A 23,849-nucleotide genomic window follows, 5' to 3' on the forward strand; every position below is an offset into this window, starting at 1 on the left:
TAGTGTCTGAATTTCACTTTGAATTCCACATATGCGTCACCTTTCCCTTGAGGACCCCGACCCCTCTACACTCGTCCTCTGTACCGCACTCCTGAAATATCCATCTCCAGTCAATTTACATGTTTCCCTTTCATTCCTCTAAGAGTAAAGAATACATCTGCATACCAAAGACAAAGGATCTACCTGCAGGAAAGAGACAGTGTGTAAGCTACCTAGAGACTGAAACACTAGGATTCATTATCTTTCTGGTTTTAAGAAGAAGTGAACAAAGGGTTGACATAAGATAATGATAAGATGCTGTACTCGCCTGTCTAGTAATTGTCACAAAACCTATATGTTCCAAAACCTAGTGACATACCTAAACAGCTTTTTGAGGCATCATACTGTAGGTGCGTTCTTGTCAAAAAAGACTGTTCCAAAGAGAAGCCAAATTCTTAGACAGCATCACATACACCACATACAATCCTAGAGCGTGGTTTGACAAGCTCAGAGAAATGTGAATATATGTATTTCATTCAATACTGAAAGGTAACTTCAAAAATGACGGATGCACAGATTCTGGCCAGTACAGATTATTTTCATGTTATGGCTGATAGATAGTAAAATTCTTTAGTATTTTGTATAAATAAATAAAAAAAATTACACACTAGAAAATAATTCAATAAATGCTACAAGCGCAATTAGGCTTCACAACATTATAATGTACAGTATGCAAAAAATATTTTATGTTATATATAATACATGTGCATGCATATTAGTTTTGGGATTTGCTAAAGATGACATTTATCAGTATTATTCAATTATGAATGTTTTGAAAGATTAAGTTTGAGTGTTAGACAACAGCAAATCTAAATTTAATCTAAATAAATAGAGAATGCATGCACAATTTATGTTTGATATCACCTAATATATATTATAACAATATTTTATCAATCTCATATATATATAAATAAAACAAATTAAACTGTGATATTTTATTTATATTTATAAACAAACTGATTTTGATGAATAAAAAAGAAAATCTAATATCAGCCTGATATGGTAATAATATATCATGCATCCATCCCTCATAAAGGCAGTTTAGCCCAATGGGTCAGGGGTTAGTATTCGCCCCTGTTGGTTAATATTGTAACTACACCACAAGTAATCAGGGGAGGTTCCAGTTTGCATTAACGCTGTGGAAATGATAATCGTTCATTTTCCTGTTGTAGGGGGCTAATGCACGAATCACCTCTGCATGGGGGTTGATAAAAAAGAGTTTAACTGTACAACAATGACATTCTAACTTGTCTTTTTACAGGTGATTCAACGCAGAGAAGATGGCTCTGTTAACTTTTTCCGTGACTGGGAAGCCTATCGTGAAGGATTTGGCAAGATAACAGGAGAGCATTGGCTTGGTAAGCCGTCCATGTCACTATCTGTAATACAATCTCTCTGGGAAAAAGGCTTTAGTAATATCAGTGTCACAAAAAGATTTATAGAACGTTTCCAAACAGTTTTTCTCCTCATTCCTGAGTCATTACAAATTTTCCAAACAATGCTTAGTTGTATGCAATTGTATGCAATTCCTTTTACTGCATATTAAAATAAAAATTTCTATAACATATAATAAGTACTATATACTATATAATATTCATTATACATAGAGTTTGTTTCGCTCCACTAATTTAATTGGACAAGTGACTTTTCATAAATGGTGATATTTCATCTTGCCTGTATTTGCAACATAAACATTCCTGTAAAAAGTACAAACTATTTTAGTTTCATGTACAAACCTAACCAGAAGAGCTGGCCATGTTGTGTCTAAATGTAAATTACTCTATGTAACTTTTTGTTTATAGTTCTGTTGTGTAAAAGTGCACCCGCAGCCGTGAATCACAGTTTCACAGGTTTTTGGTTTTGAATGACAGTAACACCTTTAAAAAGCAAGGTGATGAGTTATTCTACTTCTGTCGTAACACACAAACACGCTTCTCGGGATTGTCACTCTTTTTATGTCTGTTTTTCTGACAACTGTAAGGACCAGGGGCACATTTGGTTATTGCCACGGTGAACTGCCAGCCCCGGACAAAATGCCAAGCTGTGTGTCCAAAGCCGAGCGTAGCAGATGGCGGTGGGTGGACAGGGAGCGAGGCTTTGCAAAGAGACTGAATGTAGTGAGGAAACTTGTCATAGCGTCTACTGTTGGTTTCATCCCATACTGGAATTAAAGATCAGATTCAGCTTTTTAATTAAATTTGATTCAGCTCACTGGTTTTGTGATGGTTCACCCAAAATGTATTATTCAATAATTATTTACTCAAACTCATGTTGTTCCCAACCTTTATGTTGTTGTTTTTTTTCCATGGACTAAAATAAAATAAAATAGTCAAAACACCATAGAGAAAGTCTATTTCTTCGGATTATTTTTATGTCTATTCCTTACACATAGCTATTGTATAGCTTCGAGCTTGGAATATAGTTATATGGACTTGTCCTTGACATACAGTACTTGTATAGACACACCTTGTCATTGTATGGAAAAAATTTAATAAAATTGTCAAAACACCATAGAGGAAGTCCATGTCTTCTGATTATTTTTATGTCTATTCCTTATTAATATAGTTATATGGACTACTTGTACAGTGCTTGACATACTGGTACGGACACCTTGTCATTGTATGGAAAAAAAGCTTAAAGATTCTTAAACGGAAATGCAGCATACAGGTTTGGAACGACATGAAGCTGAGTAAATAATGACAGAATTTTCATTTTTTGGATGATCAATTTTTTTTAACCTGAGAGATGGAATAAGGAAAACGTTGTGGTTTGTTTGTGTATTTTCCACGACAGTTGGTTGCTCTCCAATATGTTGAACATGAAGAAGATAAATTGCTTTTTCTTTTATTTACTGCAAGGTCGCTCCTCTTTCGAGGAAAAAAAAATGGAAGTACTTTTTGATGGCAGTCCTTATGGGCTGCGTCTTGTTTCTTTTATCGCCTTTGCCTGACAAACATTTTATGTCTAGACTTGTTCTTGGACTTGTTGTCTGTAACTTGCGCTCAGGGTCCTGTGTCTCAATCAGCGATGATGAACTATGACAGGCCCGTCACGGAGTGTCATCTTGGAGAGATTGACAGCTTCACAGCGAGAGCAGGACAGCACTTGCTAGCAGCGTCTCTCACGCCTGCTGTGGCTGAGAATGACTTTTCCCATGGCCTGCTCCTTTTTCTTCACAGTGAGTAAGACCAGCCTAGAGCAATTCCACAGGCTGTTCAACAAAGGATATTGCCTATGCCGGTGGTGGTCAGGGGTTCGGGTCCCTGTGGGCAAGCCCAGGATGGAACAGTCCTCCCTGGAGTGACAAGGTTCAATGCCCTGCCTTCTGGTGAAGATGTGAATCGGTGCCAATGAGTTGAGCTGCCCCAGCCCACGCTCTTAATCAATAAGAGACATGAGGGAGCTAGAGACAATTAACCTCCAGGGCTGGTGAAATGAGTTCCAGAAAACATCAACAACACAGACTCATCAGGAATGAGGTGACAGGGAAACCGGGGAGGGCAGAGGACCCGTAGTGAGAGACAATCTAGCCTCTCACCTCCAACAAATAGGATTACACTGCACAGTTCACAATAGCTCCAAAACTTACTTGTGCGCCATTCGGAATTGGGAATGTTGTGTAAATTCCAGTTCAGTTGAGGAATTTCAATTGAATATGATTAAATAAATAAATCGTTTTTTTTCCCCAAGTGTACTTATTTAATCAACCTTTGTGGACTAGGGTGGACTATTGGCAGGGCCTAAAATGAACACTCGCCAAGCGCCAAATGCGAGTAAAAATCAGTGTTGGCGGGTATATGAAACTGTGTCAATCGCCAGTTGGACGGTAACATTTTTATGAATTCTAACAATGCAATGTTGTGAGAACATTAACGTGAATGACGCTCGGGACAGTTGATGCGCCAGCGCTGCATCGTCACGAAAGTTTAAGCCTTGGCAATTGAAATATTCAAGCATATGAAGACGCGAAAGGGAACTCAATTCGTTACTCGTTACTGAAACGATTTGGATTATTGCAGAAAATAAGCTATCCAACAAAAGTTTATGATTCTTAAAGGGGTCATCGGATGCCCATTTTCCACAAGTTGGTTTGATTCTTTAGGGTCTTCATGTAAAGTTTGTAACATACTTTGATTAAAATTCCTCAATGGTTTTTACCTCCTCAAAAACAGCTCTGTTCACAGCGACCTGTTTCAGTGTATGTCTCTTTAAATGATAATGAGCAACTGCTCAGCCCAGCCCTCTCTTCCGTGGAGCATGTCGACACAAGACACGTAAAGTGCTGCCATGGCAACCTGCCTTGGCGGACAGTATACAAATGGCAGAGGGCGGAAATATGCTAATACGGGACAGTCTGTCAGTATTCGTGGGCGGAGCATGAGCAATATGACATCATATTGCTCAGAAAATCCAAACGGCTTGATTATTGAGAGTGTTTAGACTTTTTGAGGATAAAAAAAGGAGTGAATGGATTTTTTTTCATTGTATGGTGGTTGCGTCCACACACTGCAAAGACACATTTATATGCAAACACCATATAAAAGTGGATTTTGCATCTGATGACCCCTTTAAGGACAATAATAACAATAACGGTAAAGATATAGTTTGAAAAATCTTTAAACACCACATCTATAACCATAACAACACAGCTGATGAACAATAAAAGATTGACAGCCAATCAGAAACCATCTGATTTTAAAGCAGCAGATTAACAGGACTGCTCATAATAAACAGAACAATATTCGTTGGTGTGGATGCTATAGTTATCTTTGCCGTTCTTGTTTTGAACAGGCCTTTACACATTTTGTTCATCATGATAATCTTCACAAATGAACACAACATTTATGAATTTTGAAGACTAAATACGATCGCAAGAAGTAAAAGCTAAACATAGGCTGTAAACGAACTACACCACGATCACATGAAAAAACATTTCCCTAAAAGTTTGAGTTGAAATAGTTTGCAAGAGTGCTAAAATACAACAAGGCTATGAAAGCAGACAGTTTTCCCGTTTGACGTGTTGACGTTCAATGTCCCTGACAACCACTGCAGTCTTATTAGCATTAGCCACTTGTTAGCATCTGCCTTTTTGAAGACAAAAGCTTTAAGAACTCAAAAGGGGGAATTACTAATGTATTTTATGTTGTAGAAATATATTGAGCTTGTGTTCATCACAGACCTTATTTTAGGCATTTAACCAGAAACCCATTCAAAAAAATCCATTAACTTTGGGACGAAGGAATTGGAAGTGCTAAAATGCTAACTCAATTCCAGATTTTGGCCTACAAAAATACGTAATCTCTGCTGCACTCAGAGATTCATTACAGTCATTTTCCTGTCATTCAAATTCAAAGTCCAACTCAACTTCCGTGGGATGTGGCCGATTCAATTCAAATTCCTATTTAAATAATAATAAATTGCAATTAATTTCAATAGAGATTGACGTTAGAATGTGGCTAAAAGTGAACAGTTTAAATACAAAAATGGATTAAGTAATTCAATTTTTATTTCTTCTGGACATTTTTTTACCAATACTTTTCAATACTACTGAATGAAATATAAGTATAAACCAATATTTTAGATTTCTGAACAGAGACGATGACAGACAAAGTTTCTTAGAGCTCACAGAAACTTATGAGCTACTTTTGGCGTTCATGCAAGCAGAGATCGTTTTAGTGCCACATTACCAATTAGCATGAAATGCTTGTGCATAAATGTAAGTCGAATATTAAGGGAGCAATATGAATATTAATGCACAAGAGTGTATTTTTGTGTCATCAAAGGAGAGGTTTGAATTATCATTCCATAATTTCCTTTTGTAGTGTATTAGCATATCCATTCATGATCAGCCTCCCAGAGCACTATAAATAAGTCTTTTATCAGTCATTTTCACACAATTCTGTTGAATTGCTTATAATAAGTCATTCCCACTCCCTCATCACAAGCTCAAGCATGCACACAAACTTGTGTGCTTACACTTGTGAAGAACTCCAACCTACTGCTATTGTTTCTTAATAAATTAAGCTAATTATAATGGCTCCATCCGGGCTAGGAGTGTTGGAACCCGGGATGCGCCATCTATTTAACTAATGAAATGAGTCAGAGGGGGGAAATCACTATCATACTTAAACACCACCCATCTAAGGTGATAGTAGAAGTGATAGAAGTCTCTGTGTAAGAATGGATAGAATGTACAGGATTTTAAAGGGTAGATAACACACACAGTTTCTGCCAATCTCATGTAAATCTTGAGTACCTATAGAGTAGTATTGCATCCTTCATATCTCAGAAGAGTCTTTTAGTTTTATCAGATTTATAAAAGACAGATACAGATGTACCGATTCTTTCCGAAAAAGATTCATTGTATTTAAACACACAAAATTATCCCTGGAGACCTTTTGATTCATTGTACGTCTGTGTTGTTTACATTCTATGCCAACAAAACACAGACATTTGATGCAGTTTTACTTACCGCCTGCGGTTCCGACTCATGACCGGGATCTTTTATTGCTGGGACTGCTTCAGCTTTCAGTTTCAAACGACCTGCAAATCCAACGTCAAGGCTTGCGGCCTTCTTTTATAAAACATTCGTCAACGAAATGCCGGGAACAAACAAACACACTTTCACAACTCAGCCTGGTTTCTCCCAAGGAATGTTTCTCCATTCTGTCACCTGATGGAGTTTCGGTTCCTTGCCACTGTCGCCTTTTTCGCCTTTGGCTTTTGGCTTGCTTAGTTGGGGACATTTAGTATTCAGCAGCAATATTATTGATCTGCCTGCACTGACACCATTATATGAGAACTGAACTGAGCTGGACGATGACATCACAGTTTTCTCCAGAGCGGCTGTATATAAATTAACTAAATAACCTTTTTACAACAAAAATTAGTCATTACTGAACTTACTTAAAGGGATACTTCACCTCTGGAAAGATGAATGTGTATTTAAAATGGGTCATTTATGTAGAAGAAATGTGAAAATATTTTTGAATTTGGAGCTTTCTAGACTGAGAAAAGCCAGAAAATGTATTTTTGGCTTATGTGGATGAAAGACAACAACTCCCAGAATGCACTTGCTTCGCTGCCCTAGGAGGCCACGCCTACCGGTAACAGAGCGCAGTAGTTAAACAACAAGTCTAGGTTACTAGTGAGTCTCCGTGATGAATCTGCCCGGGATTTCGAGATCGCCCAAAATGTCCGGGATTCGGCTTTTGCGTTCTACAGTCGCCGTTCATTGTGTTTACTGTGGCGAGCAGGACGAGGCCGAGGGGGTGATTACTGACGAGAGACACCCGTGAGACGCACCGCTCTCGTATCTCTCACGGAGGAGCGGGAATTTTCTTAGCAATGTTAAAACGCACATCAACCGATCACTTGTTTAGCGTTCATGTAAACACTACATTCAGATTCACCAATCGGAATGAATTCAGTTAGACTGAAACAAAAGGTGTGCATGTAAACAATGAATGGCGACTGCAGAAAGCAAACGCTGAATCCCGGACATTTTGTACGATCTCGACGGCCGGACATGTCCGGGAAAAAGAGGATGAATGGTAACCCCTACTACTCAGCTTTCTCCAACTAAGTTACTCAGCTTTCTCCACAGAACAAGAGCCTGCTAGCTAAGCTTCCAAAAAAGATGTCTGACACTATGTGTACATTCTGTGAGTGAGATCCCACCCTCTATGGGCGGGTTGAGAACATGCGGGACAGCTCCTTCTACTGACTGTAGTCTTTAGCCTCTGGCCAAAAAATCCTCCGATGACGCAAAATGACGATTTTTGCGTCATCGGAGGATTTTTTCCAGACAAAAAATACATAAATCTCTTGTCTCAGGGGGATATGAGGGTGGAAAGCACGGTAATTCGAAAATACTACAGGTTTTCTACTAATACAAAGCTTAATGCTAAATCCTGAAGGATCCCTTTAAGCTGGACTAGGACACAATTTTCTTTCTTTCTTCTTATTTTCCTGTTATCACTGTAAAGCTGCTTTGAAACAATCTGTATTGTAAAAAGCGCTATATACTGTGAATAAAGTTGACTTGACATCTTTCACATACTCGAAAAAAAAAAACGTTCCGAGACTTATACAAACCGTGAAGGAGTGCATTTGGCACAGAAATACTTTGGCCATGTTTAGCATGAGAATCCAACTCTTTAACAGTGTAGGGCAGTGGTCTCAAACTCGCGGCGCGGGGTGATATTTTGTGGCCCCCTACTTGACATTAAAACTTAATGTTAGTGCGGCCCGTCGTTGCGTGTGCCGCGTTTAAAAATAAATAAATAAATAAAAAATGTATCCCTTATGGGCTACCATAGATAGTCTCGTGACAGCTTACGGTGGGTTTGTTGTCAATAGTTGTCATAGACAACCGGGAAGTACAAACATACTGCGCCTGGAAAAAATGAGCACGTCGCTTCCATTATGAGCGCGCTTACCACGCGCCTACATTTGAAATAACGAACTTGAGCGCACAAAATATGTGAGCGCGATATGTGAACGGCCCCATGGCGAGCTGCCACCAATCAGGTCACGAGCTACTGGTAGCTCGCGAGCGACGTGTTGGAGAGAGACCCTGCTCTAAAACAATGTGAGAATAATCAATTTTATAGCTTGTAATATGTGTCCAACAGGTTGATAAGAAGGTTTGCTTTGATTTGTGCAGTCAGTAATTTGAGACACTATCCACCTTATTCCTACGCCCCATGACGCTTTGCGCGAATTATGGGTGTAACTTCCGTTAGTGTAAACAATCACTGAAGGCTCGCTCTATGAACGCAATACGTTAAAAAAGTGTCACAATGAGATGACATTAATCGACTCACCCTTCAACCATCGAACATTAAAATGAAATTTAAAAGTTTAAAAGAATCAACAAGGTAGCCTACTTTCAACAGACCAAAAATAGCCCCAAAAGCGCGAGTCATTGGTTAAATATCACTGTAGTAGGCAATATTGTATAACAAGCCTTAATCAAAAATGTTCATTAACTTCACCATTACGTGACACTATATCAAAGTGATTTCTTTCATTTTGACTGATTATAAATTGCATTTACCTGTGAAAACAAACCTGGAAAGAAACGTGAGAATAACGAGAGATTCTTCATGCATTCCAGTGAATTATTATCGTAAATTAAATTCGGGAGAACAGACCACAAATGTGCCGTATATGTTGTACTTTTTTCATACTTTTACAAGCGGATTGCAAAGGAAACAATAAAAATCATCATGAGGAAAAGAAAGCAGCGACTGAAAAGAGCTCTTGCCATAGATATTCTTGTTATAACATGTCACGTTAAAACACCAAGTATAACATTATTCTCATGATGTCTGAATATAAATCATGAAGGAAAATCGACAGCTCATCCAGTCAAACTGACGGATCGGCTTTATTTGAAGGGCAACCTTATGATTTGAAATGATTCGTTTCAGCCTTTTTGAATGGAAGTTCCCCAAACCAGAAGTGCCACCCATAATTCAAACCGCAGTAAGGTCGTCAGGAATAAGGTGGATACATGTGTAGAAAGAATTCAATAAGACGGGCAGACATGACTGCAAATATTTGTATTTCAAAAGCAATAATTGTTTTTCTAAGTATAATAAAAGGAAATGTGCCTTCCAAAAAAAACATTCAATATCATTAATGTGTTGTATAAAGAAAATAAACAGACATAAGCAAATATAAATATTACAAATATGTGTTATAGACAAAGAAAGTTTGTAAAATGAACTTCAGCTGTCAGAAGGACAGCTCATGAAGAACCAATGATGTACAGAAAGGAATGTTCAAATTCAGAGGAACAGTTCAGAAGAAACGTTAATAATAAATATTGAGAAGATTGGATCAGTTGTGCTCCTTTTTGGGAATACTTGAATACTATTTTTTGTGGAATACTTGATGCGGCCCAGCCTGACCCCGACTCTACCTCCAGCGGCCCCCAGTTAAGTTGAGTTTGAGACCCCTGGTGTAGGGAGTCAGAAAGCATGAAATAGCATTAGACATCCCATTTAAGGTAAAGTGTAGTATTATGGTTTCAGTTTTGCAATTTCATTAGGGATCATGTTGATGGATCATGGATGTTGAATGATAATGAGCTGGTATCATCTGGATCAGCAGGTTTAATTTGATATATAACATCCACACAAGCTTTTTTTTTTTTTTATCATGTTCCTGGCCTGAAATTGTGTGATGAGCTTTTTGTCAGAATCCTATTGGCCAGTTCTTTTGTCAAGAGAACTTCATTATTTTGGGCAGGTCATCAAAAGAAGAAACTTAACCCTTTTCCTACATCCTCTTAAGGAAGAAAAGTGTATTTAATCGGGTTTACTTTATCCCTGCCATATCCCCACAGTCATCACATAGAGTTCCCGAAAGTCTGTTCAGTTCCACATCAGCAGAAAAAAGGATCGTAGACTATAATCGCATCGATCCTCATAAATCTAGTCGTCTCATCACAAATGTTCCCAGACAGAAGTTAGAAATTGCCACAACTGTTTATCATAAAAAAGATTTTGCCCTTTTGTCATGTTTTTTGGGTAGATGAATATTTGTGTTATGATGATGAAGGAGAACCCAGGCGCAGACAGAGTACACTAAACACACGATTTATTGACGACAAAAAGGGTAAAATAATGCCTACGATGGGGTAAAACAAGACAAGGCAGAGGATGACTAACTAGACTATGATTTAGACAGATGACGAAATAGCAAATACACGAACAGGATCTTCACAGGACTCGTAACTAAGACAAGATACTCACAGGTAATATTTATCAATGACTCTCACGTAACTAAAGCAAACACAGGCAGGATTCACAGAGTGTAACACCACAGCAGGTTTCACAATGAACCGACACAGGACAGCAAACACAAGGGGAAGATATAGGGAGACACTAATGACAAGGACAGGTGAAGCTGACTGGACAATAATGACAAGACGAGGATAACAAGGGGGCGGGGTTACATAACAAGACAACACAAGCACATGGCCCAAACAACAGGCCATGCGCTTGTACACAAACCATGGGTCTGCCATGATCCTGCCACAAGACCAGGGAAAATCAAGGACATGATGGCAGAATCATGACAATTTGTTTCTGATTAGTTTTTTGGTGACTCACTATGTGAGACTTTTTCAGTGAAATTGATTTGAAGCGTGTCTAGTTTGCCAGTGCGGCACAGCATGTGTGGTGTTAACTATATCACTCGTCACTCATTAAAGCTGAAGTGTGTATTTATGCACAATTGGAAAAATAATAACATACTCCCTCTCCCTCCCTTTTAAGGATGTCAGTCTATAAATATCTTACTTATATTTGTGTCTTTATATTAAGGAAGTATTTTGACAATGAAAAATGTCTAGAACTCTTATCAAATGCTCTAAATTTTGTAATCGTGTGCCCTTCAGTCGTTATCTGTAGAGCAGAAACTGTCACAATATCTTGGCAGAGATAGAGTCAGACCGTGAATGTGCTTTGCAAAGTACACAATGACAGATAGTTTAGACTGACCCTGTGAACTTCCTGCTGGCAAGCAAACTTTGCAGAAGTCGGTCAGGCCAAAAGCCGTGGTCGATATTTAAAAGACTTTGCAGAGGTAAAAAAAAAAACAAGAACCATTATTTCCTTCATTGATTTCTTTTCCTAAGATATCATATTTCAGGGCTTAACAATAAGGATGATTGCCTGAGGGCCAGTGTGAGAGTGTTTCTGTCACTTAACCTCTAGTACGCACACATACATCTCCTAGACGTCTGTTAAAAAGTGCTTCATCTGGATAGCATAGCTATTAATTAGTGTGCACAAACAATTCATGCATGCAATCTGATAAATTCATACATTTATTCACAAGACGCATCATAAATACATGAATGGATCATTTTTATTTGGAAGATTTTTTTTAGGTGATGCATATGTGCTGTTAGTGCCAGTGCATTTTGAAATCTGCGTTTGTTAATCCTCTACATATTTTTATGCCTTGCGAATTTAATAATGTGACTTTCTGAACATTATTGTGAATATATCTGATTTTTAACTGACTTTTTCGACAAAGTTAAAGTTGTCCAGCTGGCTAGCATAGATACTGTTTTTGTATAGACTGAGAGTCTGTCTATCTATCTATCTGTCTGTCCGTCTGTCTGTCCGTCCGTCCGTCCGTCCGTCTGTCCGTCATCTATCCATCCATACGTCATCTATCCATCCATCCATCTATCCATCTATCCATCTATCCATCTGTCTGTCTGTCTGTCTATCTATCCATCCTTCCATCTATCCATCTATCCGTCTATCTATCTATCTATCTATCTATCTATCTATCTATCAATCACCTATATCTATCTATCAATCATCTATCTATCTATCAATCATCTATCTATCTATCTATCTATCTATCTATCTATCTATCTATCTATCTATCTATCTATCCATCCATCCTCTATACATCCATCTATCCGTCCATCTATCTATCTATCTATCTATCTATCTATCTATCTATCTATCAATCACACTATCTATCAATCATCTATCTATCTATCTATCTATCTATCCATCCATCCTCTATACATCCATCTATCCGTCTGTCTGTCTATCTATCTATCTATCTATCTATCTATCTATCTATCTATCTATCTATCTATCTATCTATCTATCTATCTATCTATCCATCTATACATCCATCTATCCGTCTGTCTGTCTGTCTATCTATCTATCTATCTATCTATCTATCTATCTATCTATCTATCTATCTATCTATCTATCTATCTATCTATCTATCTATCTATCTATCTATCTATCTATCTATCTATCTATCTAATTTCCCACCCACCCACCTATCCATCCATCCAATTACCCACCCGTCAATCCATCCATCCATCCATCCATTCCATCCATCCATCCATCCAGATTGCCAGCTTCTTTAACACGCAGTCAGTGGAAAGGACGTTTGTACTTGTTGAATCACTAGCTGTGTTAGTAAATAAAACATTACTCAGTCAACTTCACTGTCTTGTGCGTTGGCAATTTATTCACAGATATGTGCTCTTGCTTCAGCTAGCGATAAATGAAGATGTTATCTCAAGGGCTTTTTGACCCATTACATTCTCTTTTTTTCTGGCGGAGCGTGTAAACAGCATGAAGAAAGCGAGGGTGGATGGATGCTGTTGATGTGAAGTGACTTAGTTACCAGTAGAACGTCTCAGAAAAGCGTGCCGGTGGCTCTTAGTTCTTACAGCTTGACATACGAGTGTAACTTCCATTTTCCACACATGCATAAACTAGCTGTGCCTCAAGCGCTCGTGCTGGTCATGAGAAAAAAAAAGTAATTAAGTGCTTCTACCAGGTTTTTCCTCGTCTCTCACAACATATTGCTGACTGTCGGAATACTCTAATCCCCCTCAAATCTCAGCTTTCTCGCTTTCTGCTGCCGTTTTGCTTTGTTTTCCTATTCAGATGTTGAAGTCCTACTGATTTCATTAAGCTTAGACTGGCATTTTCTCACCACTGATGTCTGCTCCATGCAAGCTCCCCACGTCTGGCCGGGTGAATATTAAAAAGTGGGTTAAAAAGATGGCCGCCTCTCCTGGGTGTTTCTCCCCTGTCTCTGCACTCATTACTCAACAAAGAACCTCCATTAATAGACTGCAATGCATTCTAACAACCCGAGAGGCTTCAAAAAGGAGCCACACTGTCATAGGAGCCTGTGAAGACTGCTTTTGGCGAGCTGTTCTGCTTTATTGTCACTCCATCATTGGCATTCTCTTAAAGGGACAGTTAATTCAATATAGTTAAAAAGACAATTCTGTTATCATTCACTTTAAGCTTGAGTGACTTAATCTATTCTGTGGAACACAAAACACACATTTTTAGGTGAATATTCTGGCTGGTGAATATTTTTACAGTTTTTTCTTATAGTTTTTCAATTTTTATGAAAATATCCATTTAATTTAGTTAATATTTCATCAGGTCATATTCATTCATTAGTCATTTTAGTTAAAAATTAAACATTTTATATTATACATATATAATATTTATGTGTATAATTACACTACCGTTTAAAAGTTTGGAGTCATTTAATAATTTTTTATGAAATAAATAAATTAATATTTTTATTCAGTGACACTTAAGACTGGAGTAGTGCTTACTGATTTTTTTTACATCACAGGAATTAATTATATTTTAAAATACATTAAAATATGAAGCAGTTGTTTTAGATTGTAATAATATTTTACAATAACATTGTTTTTACTGTATTTTTGATCAAATAAATGCAGGTTTGGTGAGCAAAAAAATCGTTCTGACCCCAAACTTTATATTCTGTACATATTATTCTTGTGCAAATATTTTATGCATTAATTTATCAACATTTAAAAACAACATATTATGTTATTCTATCATTCTATAATATTTTACAGTATTATTTTTGTCATATTTTCATCTAAAGTATGTTTGAATTACTCTTTTGAATAAAATGACAGATGAAACAATGAATTATCCTTCTAAGAACCCCCTAAAACAAGACAACAACAACATAGCCTTGCTAATTTGTTTTATTTTCAAATCTGTACAAGCTACATCAAGGTCTGCTGGTTTTCTCTTTTTCTTCGGATCCTCACCTCCACGTTTCTTTTTGAAATTCATAGTTCGTTCTCTCACTCGCTCATTTCCAATCCGTATCCTGCTATTACACTCTCAAAACCCCCTGGATGTTACACAGAGATATATGGCCGAGATACTGCTGACAAACATATTTTCCTTGTCTCCACTGGATCGTGTGTGTGTGTGTGTGTGCGGGTTTGTGTAAGCTCTCCCTTCTGAATCACACTGTTATTGTTTACTGCCACAAGATGGAAGAATCCACTACAGTGACCCCCTCAATATTTAAAAACCGGAGGATTTCAAAGAACACGAGTCGATATTGTGACTCTCCATTGTACAGATGCTCAAGCGAGATGTTTCTGTCAGAAAGTGTTAATTCAGAATAAATTTTTAAACAGTCTAAAGTGCAGCTGACGCTGTAGTGTGTTCGAACACAGCTTGGGGAAAGAAACCTTTACATCTCACAAGGCAAGAGAAGTGTGACATTTTTGTTGATCTTCTACTAAACACAAGACTCAGCAAGGTGCAGTTAGTGGTCGAATAAACAGCGTTTGCGTTTAACTGTGCAAGTGGTGTATTGATGAGAGCAATACCAGCCTATAGTGAAGCTACACACTTTTGAAAAGTGGTTAACTAGACTATAAGTAATGAACACATGTAACTAACTGCAGTGAGGCTTTTTAAAGTGTTTAGCCAAGCACTGGATTAGTCAATACAGCCTGTGACATGGATGGACATGATCACTTAATAAAGACTTACATTTCACCTTTAGTGCACTTTCACTATAAACTGTAGATCTTTTTGACAATCTTCTTGGTAAAAGTTGAATGTCAAAGTTGATAGTTCAAATGCTGTGTACTGGCATCCCGTCCAATGTAAAAAAAAAAAAAAAAAAAAAAACTGGTCAGTTATATAAGATATATCATATAATAAAAAATAAAAATATATATATAATCATCATTTTTATACAAATGATTGGATAACAAGAATGTTAAAAATCAAATTATTTATAAATATAATGTAAATAATAAAGTATACATATTATTTATAAAATAAACTAAAATTTATGAATATTTATAAATATATTTATTGATGCTAAATATTTATTTTGCTACAGAAAAATTGTGTTCCAGAAGGATGACACATAAATGTTATTGTTACATTAAATATATAAATTAAAAAAATTCTTACATGTGTATTATGCCATTGTTTTTTGTTTAGTTTTTTATTTGCTTTAAGCATAAACCTAACAAATGAGTGAGATTTATACTTATACTAAATAAAATACCAAAAATAAACTTTACTCTTTCCCCACCATTGATGGAAATTTACGTCGTTTATGAGAAAAAGCTTTCAATAACGGAAGTAAATATAACGAAACAAGTGATATCATATGTAATCATATGCATATGTAAAATAACGCGATCACCAACATTAAACAGCATATAAATCAAAACTTCCTAACATTACAGAATGAAATGACCCAAGATGAGGTATATGACTGCAAGCATTAGGGGTGTTGATGGACTCGATTTGACAAATATGTGATTTTCTCAGCATTTTGCTCAAAATGTTGCTTTTTAATTAAACTAACCCACATTCAAGTGTTGATAAAAAAAAATAGAAGAAGCTAATTAGATGTTCAGAGTTGATTGGAAAAATGTTTTATGAAAACAAGTGTTGATAAACAATTTTCCTTTTTCAAGTTGATTGGTTTTGTTTTTAACAAGACAAGACAAAAATACTAAGACCATGTTTTTTGTCACATTACTGAAAAATGTAGTGCTGCTAGTTTTAGTTAGTTACTGTTTTAACAATGCATTCTCTCACAATGGATCTGGTCCTCCCTTTACCTTACAATCTAGTCTTGATCACAGGTCAGCAGGCAGGTTTCCTCCTGGATTATGTGAGATCTCTGTGCGTTTTCATACATCTGATGGAAGGTGATAGAGAACAGCCTTGCGTCCACATCCGGTAGTTGTCTTGGTCTGTAGGTGAATTCACAGATGATTCAGAGAGCCAAAAATAAAGGATGGACTGAATAAATAGGGTAGATCTTTCACGAGACAGCCATCGCCCATTCGATGGAGTGATGCAATGTGTCTACGGGCTGGTGGAATGAATCTAAGCAGGGAAAGAGATGGATATCAAACCAACGTGGTCCCCGCTGACTTGTTTGGCACTATGAAAATATTGGCAATTTTCACTGGGTCTTTATCTATGATTTATCTGTGAGTATAGCCCTCCAGAGGCTTTGAATAAAACATGGCCTTGCTCAGCATCCACAAAGCGTTCCATTAATCGCCATTCGGATTGTTTTAGACTGACTACTTATCTTGCGCCGTGGACGGACCACGTGACGTTTGCTGGCCATGCACGGATGGCCTTGAATTTTATGGGGGAGATGCGAGGTAAAATTGAAAATTCCTCTGATCTTCTTCTCGCCTGTCCTTGCCCTTCTGCATTATGTTCTATTTCTCTCTCTCTCTATCTTTCTTCTTCCCTGTGTGGAAATGAGATGCTATCACAGCTTTCGGCTTCGCCTTTAAACACCGTAATCCATTATAAATGTTATCAATCCCAGTGTTTTCCTCTTGGAAAGGAAAAGGATCAGCGCCAGCACGGTCATGACAGACACTGGTAATGCTTATCCAAGCGTGCACACGTGTGTTGTTATCATTGCATATTTTCACAGTGCTTCCCAACCTTGTTTATCTTAATCAACACCAGACCATAAAAGTTTAGCTTTTTTACTCATGCACCTAGTATAAAGCATTTATGTTACTGAAAAGAAAATCAGAGAACTTTTGTGACAGGTTTTGTTACATACAGTGGCCCCAACACGTATTTGGACTTTTTAGCCACACTTATAAATGTTTGACATTCGCACTTATGAATGTCTTTGCATTATATAACAAAATATACAATTATTTTAAAAAGGTCATCATGACATGGATCTTTTTATTATCATTATAATGTTTCCATAAGGTTCAAATATAATGTTAAAGTTTTTTGCACAAAAAAAATTATATATATATATATATTGTAGCAAGGTTCAGGGAAGAAGGAGGCGGGAACCGGCGGACAATCAAAATAAAACTTTATTTAAATGAAATAAACACAATACCTGCCAGCAGTCCCTCACGGAACTGCTGGCTACCCAAAATAAAATATAACTACCTGCCAGCAGCCCCTCACGGACGACTGCTGGCTACCAAAGTAAAATAAAACAAAACAAACAAAAGCAGGCCTGTTCCTCTCTCGATCATCCACTCCATCGCTCCCCCTTTATGCTTCTGCTCCTCCGTGAGAGATGCGAGACCGGTGTGCTTCACAGGTGCTGCTCATTAGCAATCGCACCACCGGCCTCGCGACGTTCTCTCACGTCCCTCGGCCATCCTGCTCACCACATACCCCCATCACCCCTCACAGGCCGGGGGGTACACCCGAGACTTGTACCACATACCCCCCCCCCCCCCGGTGGCGGCGATCCCTGGGGGTATGGATCGACGAGCCGAGGGAAACGGAGACGGAAGCATGAGGAGTGACGGACACGAGAGAGGGGAGAGAGAGAAAAAAAAAAAAGAAAAAAAAATTGACCCGGCTCCAACAACGTGCTGCCATCTTGTCCCTCACCAGCTGGGCGATCTCCTCCGCGGTGCCCAGCGACAACGCTGGCTGGCCCTCGGTGGACGCCTCGTCGCTCCCCCCCGCCCCCCGTGGACGGCGACGGCTCCTCGGGTGCCTTGGGTAGATGGCAGGAGTCCACCGCTCCCTGCTCCTCCCCTTTACTGGCGGATGGTAGCAGGCTCCGGCCCACGGCACGCGGCGGTGACTCCTCCTCTCCCTCCCGGAAGACAGCCGCCCCTCCATTTTCCAAGCGGTCGACGGCGAGCTCGAGCATCCCACCGGCAACTCACCCCAGCGCCCCGCCTCGAGCGTCCATGGCCGCGAGTCCCCCGCTCCTTGCTCCTCCCCTTCTGCGGCGGATGGCAACAGGCTCCGGCCCACGGCGAGCGGTGGCGACTCGCGCACCACGCTCGATGGCACCGCGGATTCCCCACAGCGGCGAGGACCCTCGGACAGCGCGTTCCTCCCTCTTCCCGGGTTTCGGCACCAATGTAGCAATGTTCAGGGAAGAAGGAGACGGGAACCGGCGGACAATCAAAATAAAACTTTATTTAAATGAAATAAACACAATACCTGCCAGCAGTCCCTAATGGAACTGCTGGCTACCCAAAATAAAATATAAATACCTGCCAGCAGCCCCTCACGGACGACTGCTGGCTACCAAAATAAAATATAACAAAATACAAACAAAAGCAGGCCTGTTCCTCTCTCTCGATCATCCACTCCGTCGCTCCCCCTTTATGCTTCCGCTCCTCCGTGAGAGATGCGAGACCAGTGTGCTTCACAGGTGCTGCTCATTAGCAATCGCACCACCGGCCTCGCGACATTCTCTCACGTCCCTCGGCCATCCTGCTCACCACATATATATATATGGGGGGAAACGATTTTTTTCAACCCTCATTCTGACCGTCTGTCATAAATGATCTGTTTTTAAGGGGCGGCTCCTTTAAAGGGATAGTTCACTTTGAAATTAATTTTTGGTATGTTTTAGCTTATCTCAAGGGCATCCAAGATGTAGGTGTCTTTGTTTCCGCAGTAGTTTCAATTTTGATATTTTTAGGTCAAACCGTTCTTGTCTGTCAGTCATATAATGCAGGTCTATGGTCACCACCTCAAAGAGTATGCACAGAGAAGTCCAAATTAAACATGATTTAATGACTCGTAAATGTAAGTACACATTGATGGCCTAAGACACGAAACGAGAGGTTTGTGTGAGAAAACGAACAGTATTTATATCGTTTTAACCTCTTGTAACCACAGCCACGTCCAAGTGATCTGAGGGCGCGGGCGCGGGCGCTTCGGTCTGCGCAAGCGCCGGAAAGCGCCGGAAGTGATCTCTCGCGCGTGTACGTCACTCATTGTTTACACAGATATTTTGGAAGTGTTACCTTTCACTGTGAAGATCTAAACATATTTAGATATACAGGAAATCGCAATGGAAGACGATTTTGATATATCAACAGACAACGTTGAATTTTTTTTTTTTTTTTTGAAGAGATCACTTCCGGCGCTTTCCGGCGCTTGCGCAGACCGAAGCGCCCGCGCCCTCAGATCACTTGGACATGGCTATGGTTGCAAGAGGTTAAAACGATATAAATACTGTTCGTTTTCTCACACAAACCGCTCGTTTCGTGTCTTAGGCCATCAATGTGTACTTACATTTACGAGTCATTAAATCATGTTTAATTTGGACTTCTCTGTGCATGCTCTTTGAGGTGGTGACCATAGACCTGCATTATATGACTGATAGACAAGAACGGTTTGACCTAAAAATATCAAAATTGAAACTACTGCGGAAACAAAGACACCTACATCTTGGATGCCCTTGAGGTAAGCTAAAACATACCAAAAATTAATTTCAAAGTGAACTATCCCTTTAAGGCTTGTCAGTAAGTGGCCTCTGTTATGATTGGCTAACGTCATTGCATAAGAAACAGTATCAACTGCCACTCGCTATTTCACCCAAGTAATTTAAAGACAAAGCATTATGAAATTGTTTACTTACGTTTTGTGATGCAGCTTCTGTTACATCCAATACAGCTGACCGCTTTATCTGTCAACATAAGCGTCTTTGCAAACTCTCCATTACACTTTGCCTCGTTTACAAAACAATCTGCAGTCAGATGCTCCTAACAAACATATAATCCTCTGACATGATCCATAACGGCATTAAAATTAAACCATCTGCTTATTCCTGACGCTGGTATCCTTCTGATCTCTACAGAAATGAGCAGATGAGCTGTTTAAACAGGACGCATCAAAGCGAATCTTCCATTTACTCTTCTACTTGTCCTGTTGTCGACAGACTCAAGTCTCAAGTATGTCGGAAACTGAATGCGTTTCTGAATTTTTGGAGTTTGATTAAATAAATGCTTTGTTTATAATGAGGAGGATGTTTTAAAGGGGTGGTTCATTATGATTTCACTTTTTTAACTTTAGTTAGTGTGTAATGTTGCTGTTTGAGCATAAAGTCACGACGCTCAAAGTTCAAAGCAAAGGGAGATATTTTCTTTTAAAGAAATCGCTTTTTAAGGACTAGAAATGGTGAGAGAACATTGCGTTTGGTATGTTTTTCATCTTCAAACCAGACTTGGGTCTTCAGCCAAGTAGGCGGCCTTTTGTGGCTGTTCAAACGCATTCGACCAAATACGTTTTCAACTACCCCTGGAAGTGATCGAAAGTGGATAAGCTCGAAATGTTTTCGACCGCGTTTACACCTATATTTAGCTTTGTCCACTTGTGATCCGATCGACCGAAATGCATCTTAAAAACCAGGTGTAAACAGGGCCTGTGGGATCTAACTTGTACAATACCGAACAAAACGCATAAAAAATTTAATCATCCTCTCTTTTGATGTGGCCCCAAAATTATATTCATGATTGTATAAAGGTTGTGTCAGGACAAGGATTGTGCTTATTAAGACAGATGCAGAGCTTTACCGATCTCAGAGATGGTGCATTAAAATAAAAATAAAAAATTAAATAGCAATGCTCCATTGAATGCTTCAGATTCCTAATGGGAGCTATTTTTCAAAGAGCATTATTTTTCTAGTCTCTGTAACCTTCGGGATGCTCTGCATATTTTTCTGTCTCACGGCATCCATTCATTTAGCCAAACCTGACACAGTAATGAACTGTAATATGCGTTTTGTGAAGCGTTTCAGAGGAATAGACAGGCGGGGAGCTGTAGACATGAAACCAGGTCAGCACACAGATAGAAGGCTGATGTCCCTGATAAGATTTCAGCTGATGACAACGCAAAGCCGCCATGATGCTATCAGTGAAAGCACTCCAGATAATTTCACAGTGCTAACTGAAACGGCCATTAACACCCCATAACTTTATAGATGAATGAGGGGGAACAGACCTGGACTTCTTATCTTATTAAATACGGATACAGCATACGCCACAATGAGGAACTAGAAGATGAAAAAATATTCTATTACCATTTACTCACTCTCATGTCATTCCAAACCTATAATGAAGACATGTTGAATATCATGCTGGTTACTCATTTCCATGCATGGATAAGGAAGCAAAAGCATCATAAATGTATTATTGAAGTATCATAAAAGTAGTCCATTTGACTAGTGCACTAAATTCCAAGTAGTCTGAAACCATTCAATATCTTTGTATAAAGCATGGTAAACAGACCAAAAAGGTATACTTTGACTTACGTACTTACTTTGATTTGTGAACAAGTTATTTGAGTTTAATCAATGAATTAATCAGTTGATTTCAATCATAAAACTTGTCTGAAATATTTGTTCATGAATCAGATCGTTCAACTCACTGACTCAATTAACTGGTTCTTGAGTTATCAGTGAATAATAAAAGTTATTGAACTGAATTGAATCAACACTGAACTGAATTGAGCTTAATAATGACACTATTATCTTTCTACAGCTGATTTGTAGCAGAATCTCTCATTTTTGATGAAGTTTGCATCATTCATTTTCTTGTTTATTACTGTAAAGCTGCTTTGAAACGATTTCTATTGTATAAATCGCTATTTTCCTTATGTATATAAGAGTAAGATGGCTGCCTTTGTGCGCCACAGTTTCCCAAGATAGTAATTAAGTTTTTACCTTAGCCACAGATGAAATGTTATTTGTTGTGACAGTCCCCACATGAATAAAGGATGTGAATCACGCTAGACCCGATGACACTCATGTTCAACCTATTTTTTGTCAGTGCCAGTTCAAACATGTTCTGTTGGCACATATTAAATTAGAATAAATTAATTTTAAAGTCATGATGCTGCAGTTAGGACACTTTCTCCTGCCGTTGAGCCTTTGTGCTCATGCTGGATACACAAGTTCAGGCCCGAACCAAAGTCCTTATGAAGCAAGTTGTTTTATGTGTATATGCATAAAGAGGGATGTTTTTGGTATTATTTACATCATTGTGAGCCAATTATACTATTATTATCTTTGACTTTCTATAGCTATTTTTACACTGTATTTAAGTTGCATCTCTTAAACTAAAGATGTATTGTTTACACAGGTTCAAACACATTAACATGGATTCACAATTTTGTTTGCATGTTAAATAGTTATGCCAGTAGAATCATTTACTCAAACGATTCATTCAAAAACATTGATTCGTGTGAGAAATGTTGCCTTATGAGTGATTTATTGAATCATTCACTCAAATGATTCATTCAAAACACTGATTCATTCTGGAACAAAAGAAGTGATTAGGTGTGTTGGACTTGAAAGTCCCTGTAAAGGCAATAAAAAAAAAAAAAATCTAAACACATTATAATTGTTAGAAATGTATTGCTAAAACACATTACAAAGACTGTGAACTGTGAAGTACTGAATTGTGGAGTTAGACCGTTAAACAGTTTTTCACCGTTGCAGTGTTCAGGATTTTTTGGGCAGGGCTAAAACGGGGGCTCGATGACGCACTGGAGCCCCCGAGCTCTTGGACACGCCCCTACTTGATGACGCACTGGAGCCCCTGAGCTCTTGGACACGCCCCTACTTGATGACGCACTGGAGCCCCCGAGCTCTTGGACACGCCCCTACTTGATGACGCACTGGAGCCCCTGAGCTCTTGGACACGCCCCTACTTGATGACGCACTGGAGCCCCCGAGCTCTTGGACACGCCCCTACTTGATGACGCACTGGAGCCCCTGAGCTCTTGGACACGCCCCTACTTGATGACGCACTGGAGCCCCCGAGCTCTTGGACACGCCCCTACTTGATGACGCACTGGAGCCCCTGAGCTCTTGGACACGCCCCTACTTGATGACGCACTGGAGCCCCTGAGCTCTTGGACACGCCCCTACTTGATGACGCACTGGAGCCCCTGAGCTCTTGGACACGCCCCTACTTGATGACGCACTGGAGCCCCTGAGCTCTTGGACACGCCCCTACTTGATGACGCACTGGAGCCCCTGAGCTCTTGGACACGCCCCTACTTGATGACGCACTGGAGCCCCCGAGCTCTTGGACACGCCCCTACTTGATGACGCACTGGAGCCCCCGAGCTCTTGGACACGCCCCTACTTGATGACGCACTGGAGCCCCTGAGCTCTTGGACACGCGCCCCTACTTGATGACGCACTGCAGCCCC

General features: G+C 39.2%; 1 protein-coding gene across 3 annotated transcripts in view; it reads left to right on the forward strand.

The window, feature by feature from the left end:
* Nucleotides 1–23,849, forward strand: part of fibcd1a (fibrinogen C domain containing 1a) — a 127,191-nt gene that overhangs the window by 83,563 nt on the left and 19,779 nt on the right. For all 3 annotated transcript variants that reach the window (XM_056259702.1, XM_056259703.1, XM_056259704.1), the window contains one exon: nucleotides 1,301–1,397. In XM_056259702.1, coding sequence (XP_056115677.1) covers nucleotides 1,301–1,397 — 97 coding nt within the window. The remainder of the gene's footprint in view (nucleotides 1–1,300; nucleotides 1,398–23,849) is intronic.

The sequence above is a fragment of the Rhinichthys klamathensis genome, unplaced genomic scaffold (assembly GCF_029890125.1).
Source record: "Rhinichthys klamathensis goyatoka isolate OS25496 unplaced genomic scaffold, OSU_Roscu_1.1 h1tg000169l_1, whole genome shotgun sequence".
Taxonomy (NCBI): domain Eukaryota; kingdom Metazoa; phylum Chordata; class Actinopteri; order Cypriniformes; family Leuciscidae; genus Rhinichthys; species Rhinichthys klamathensis.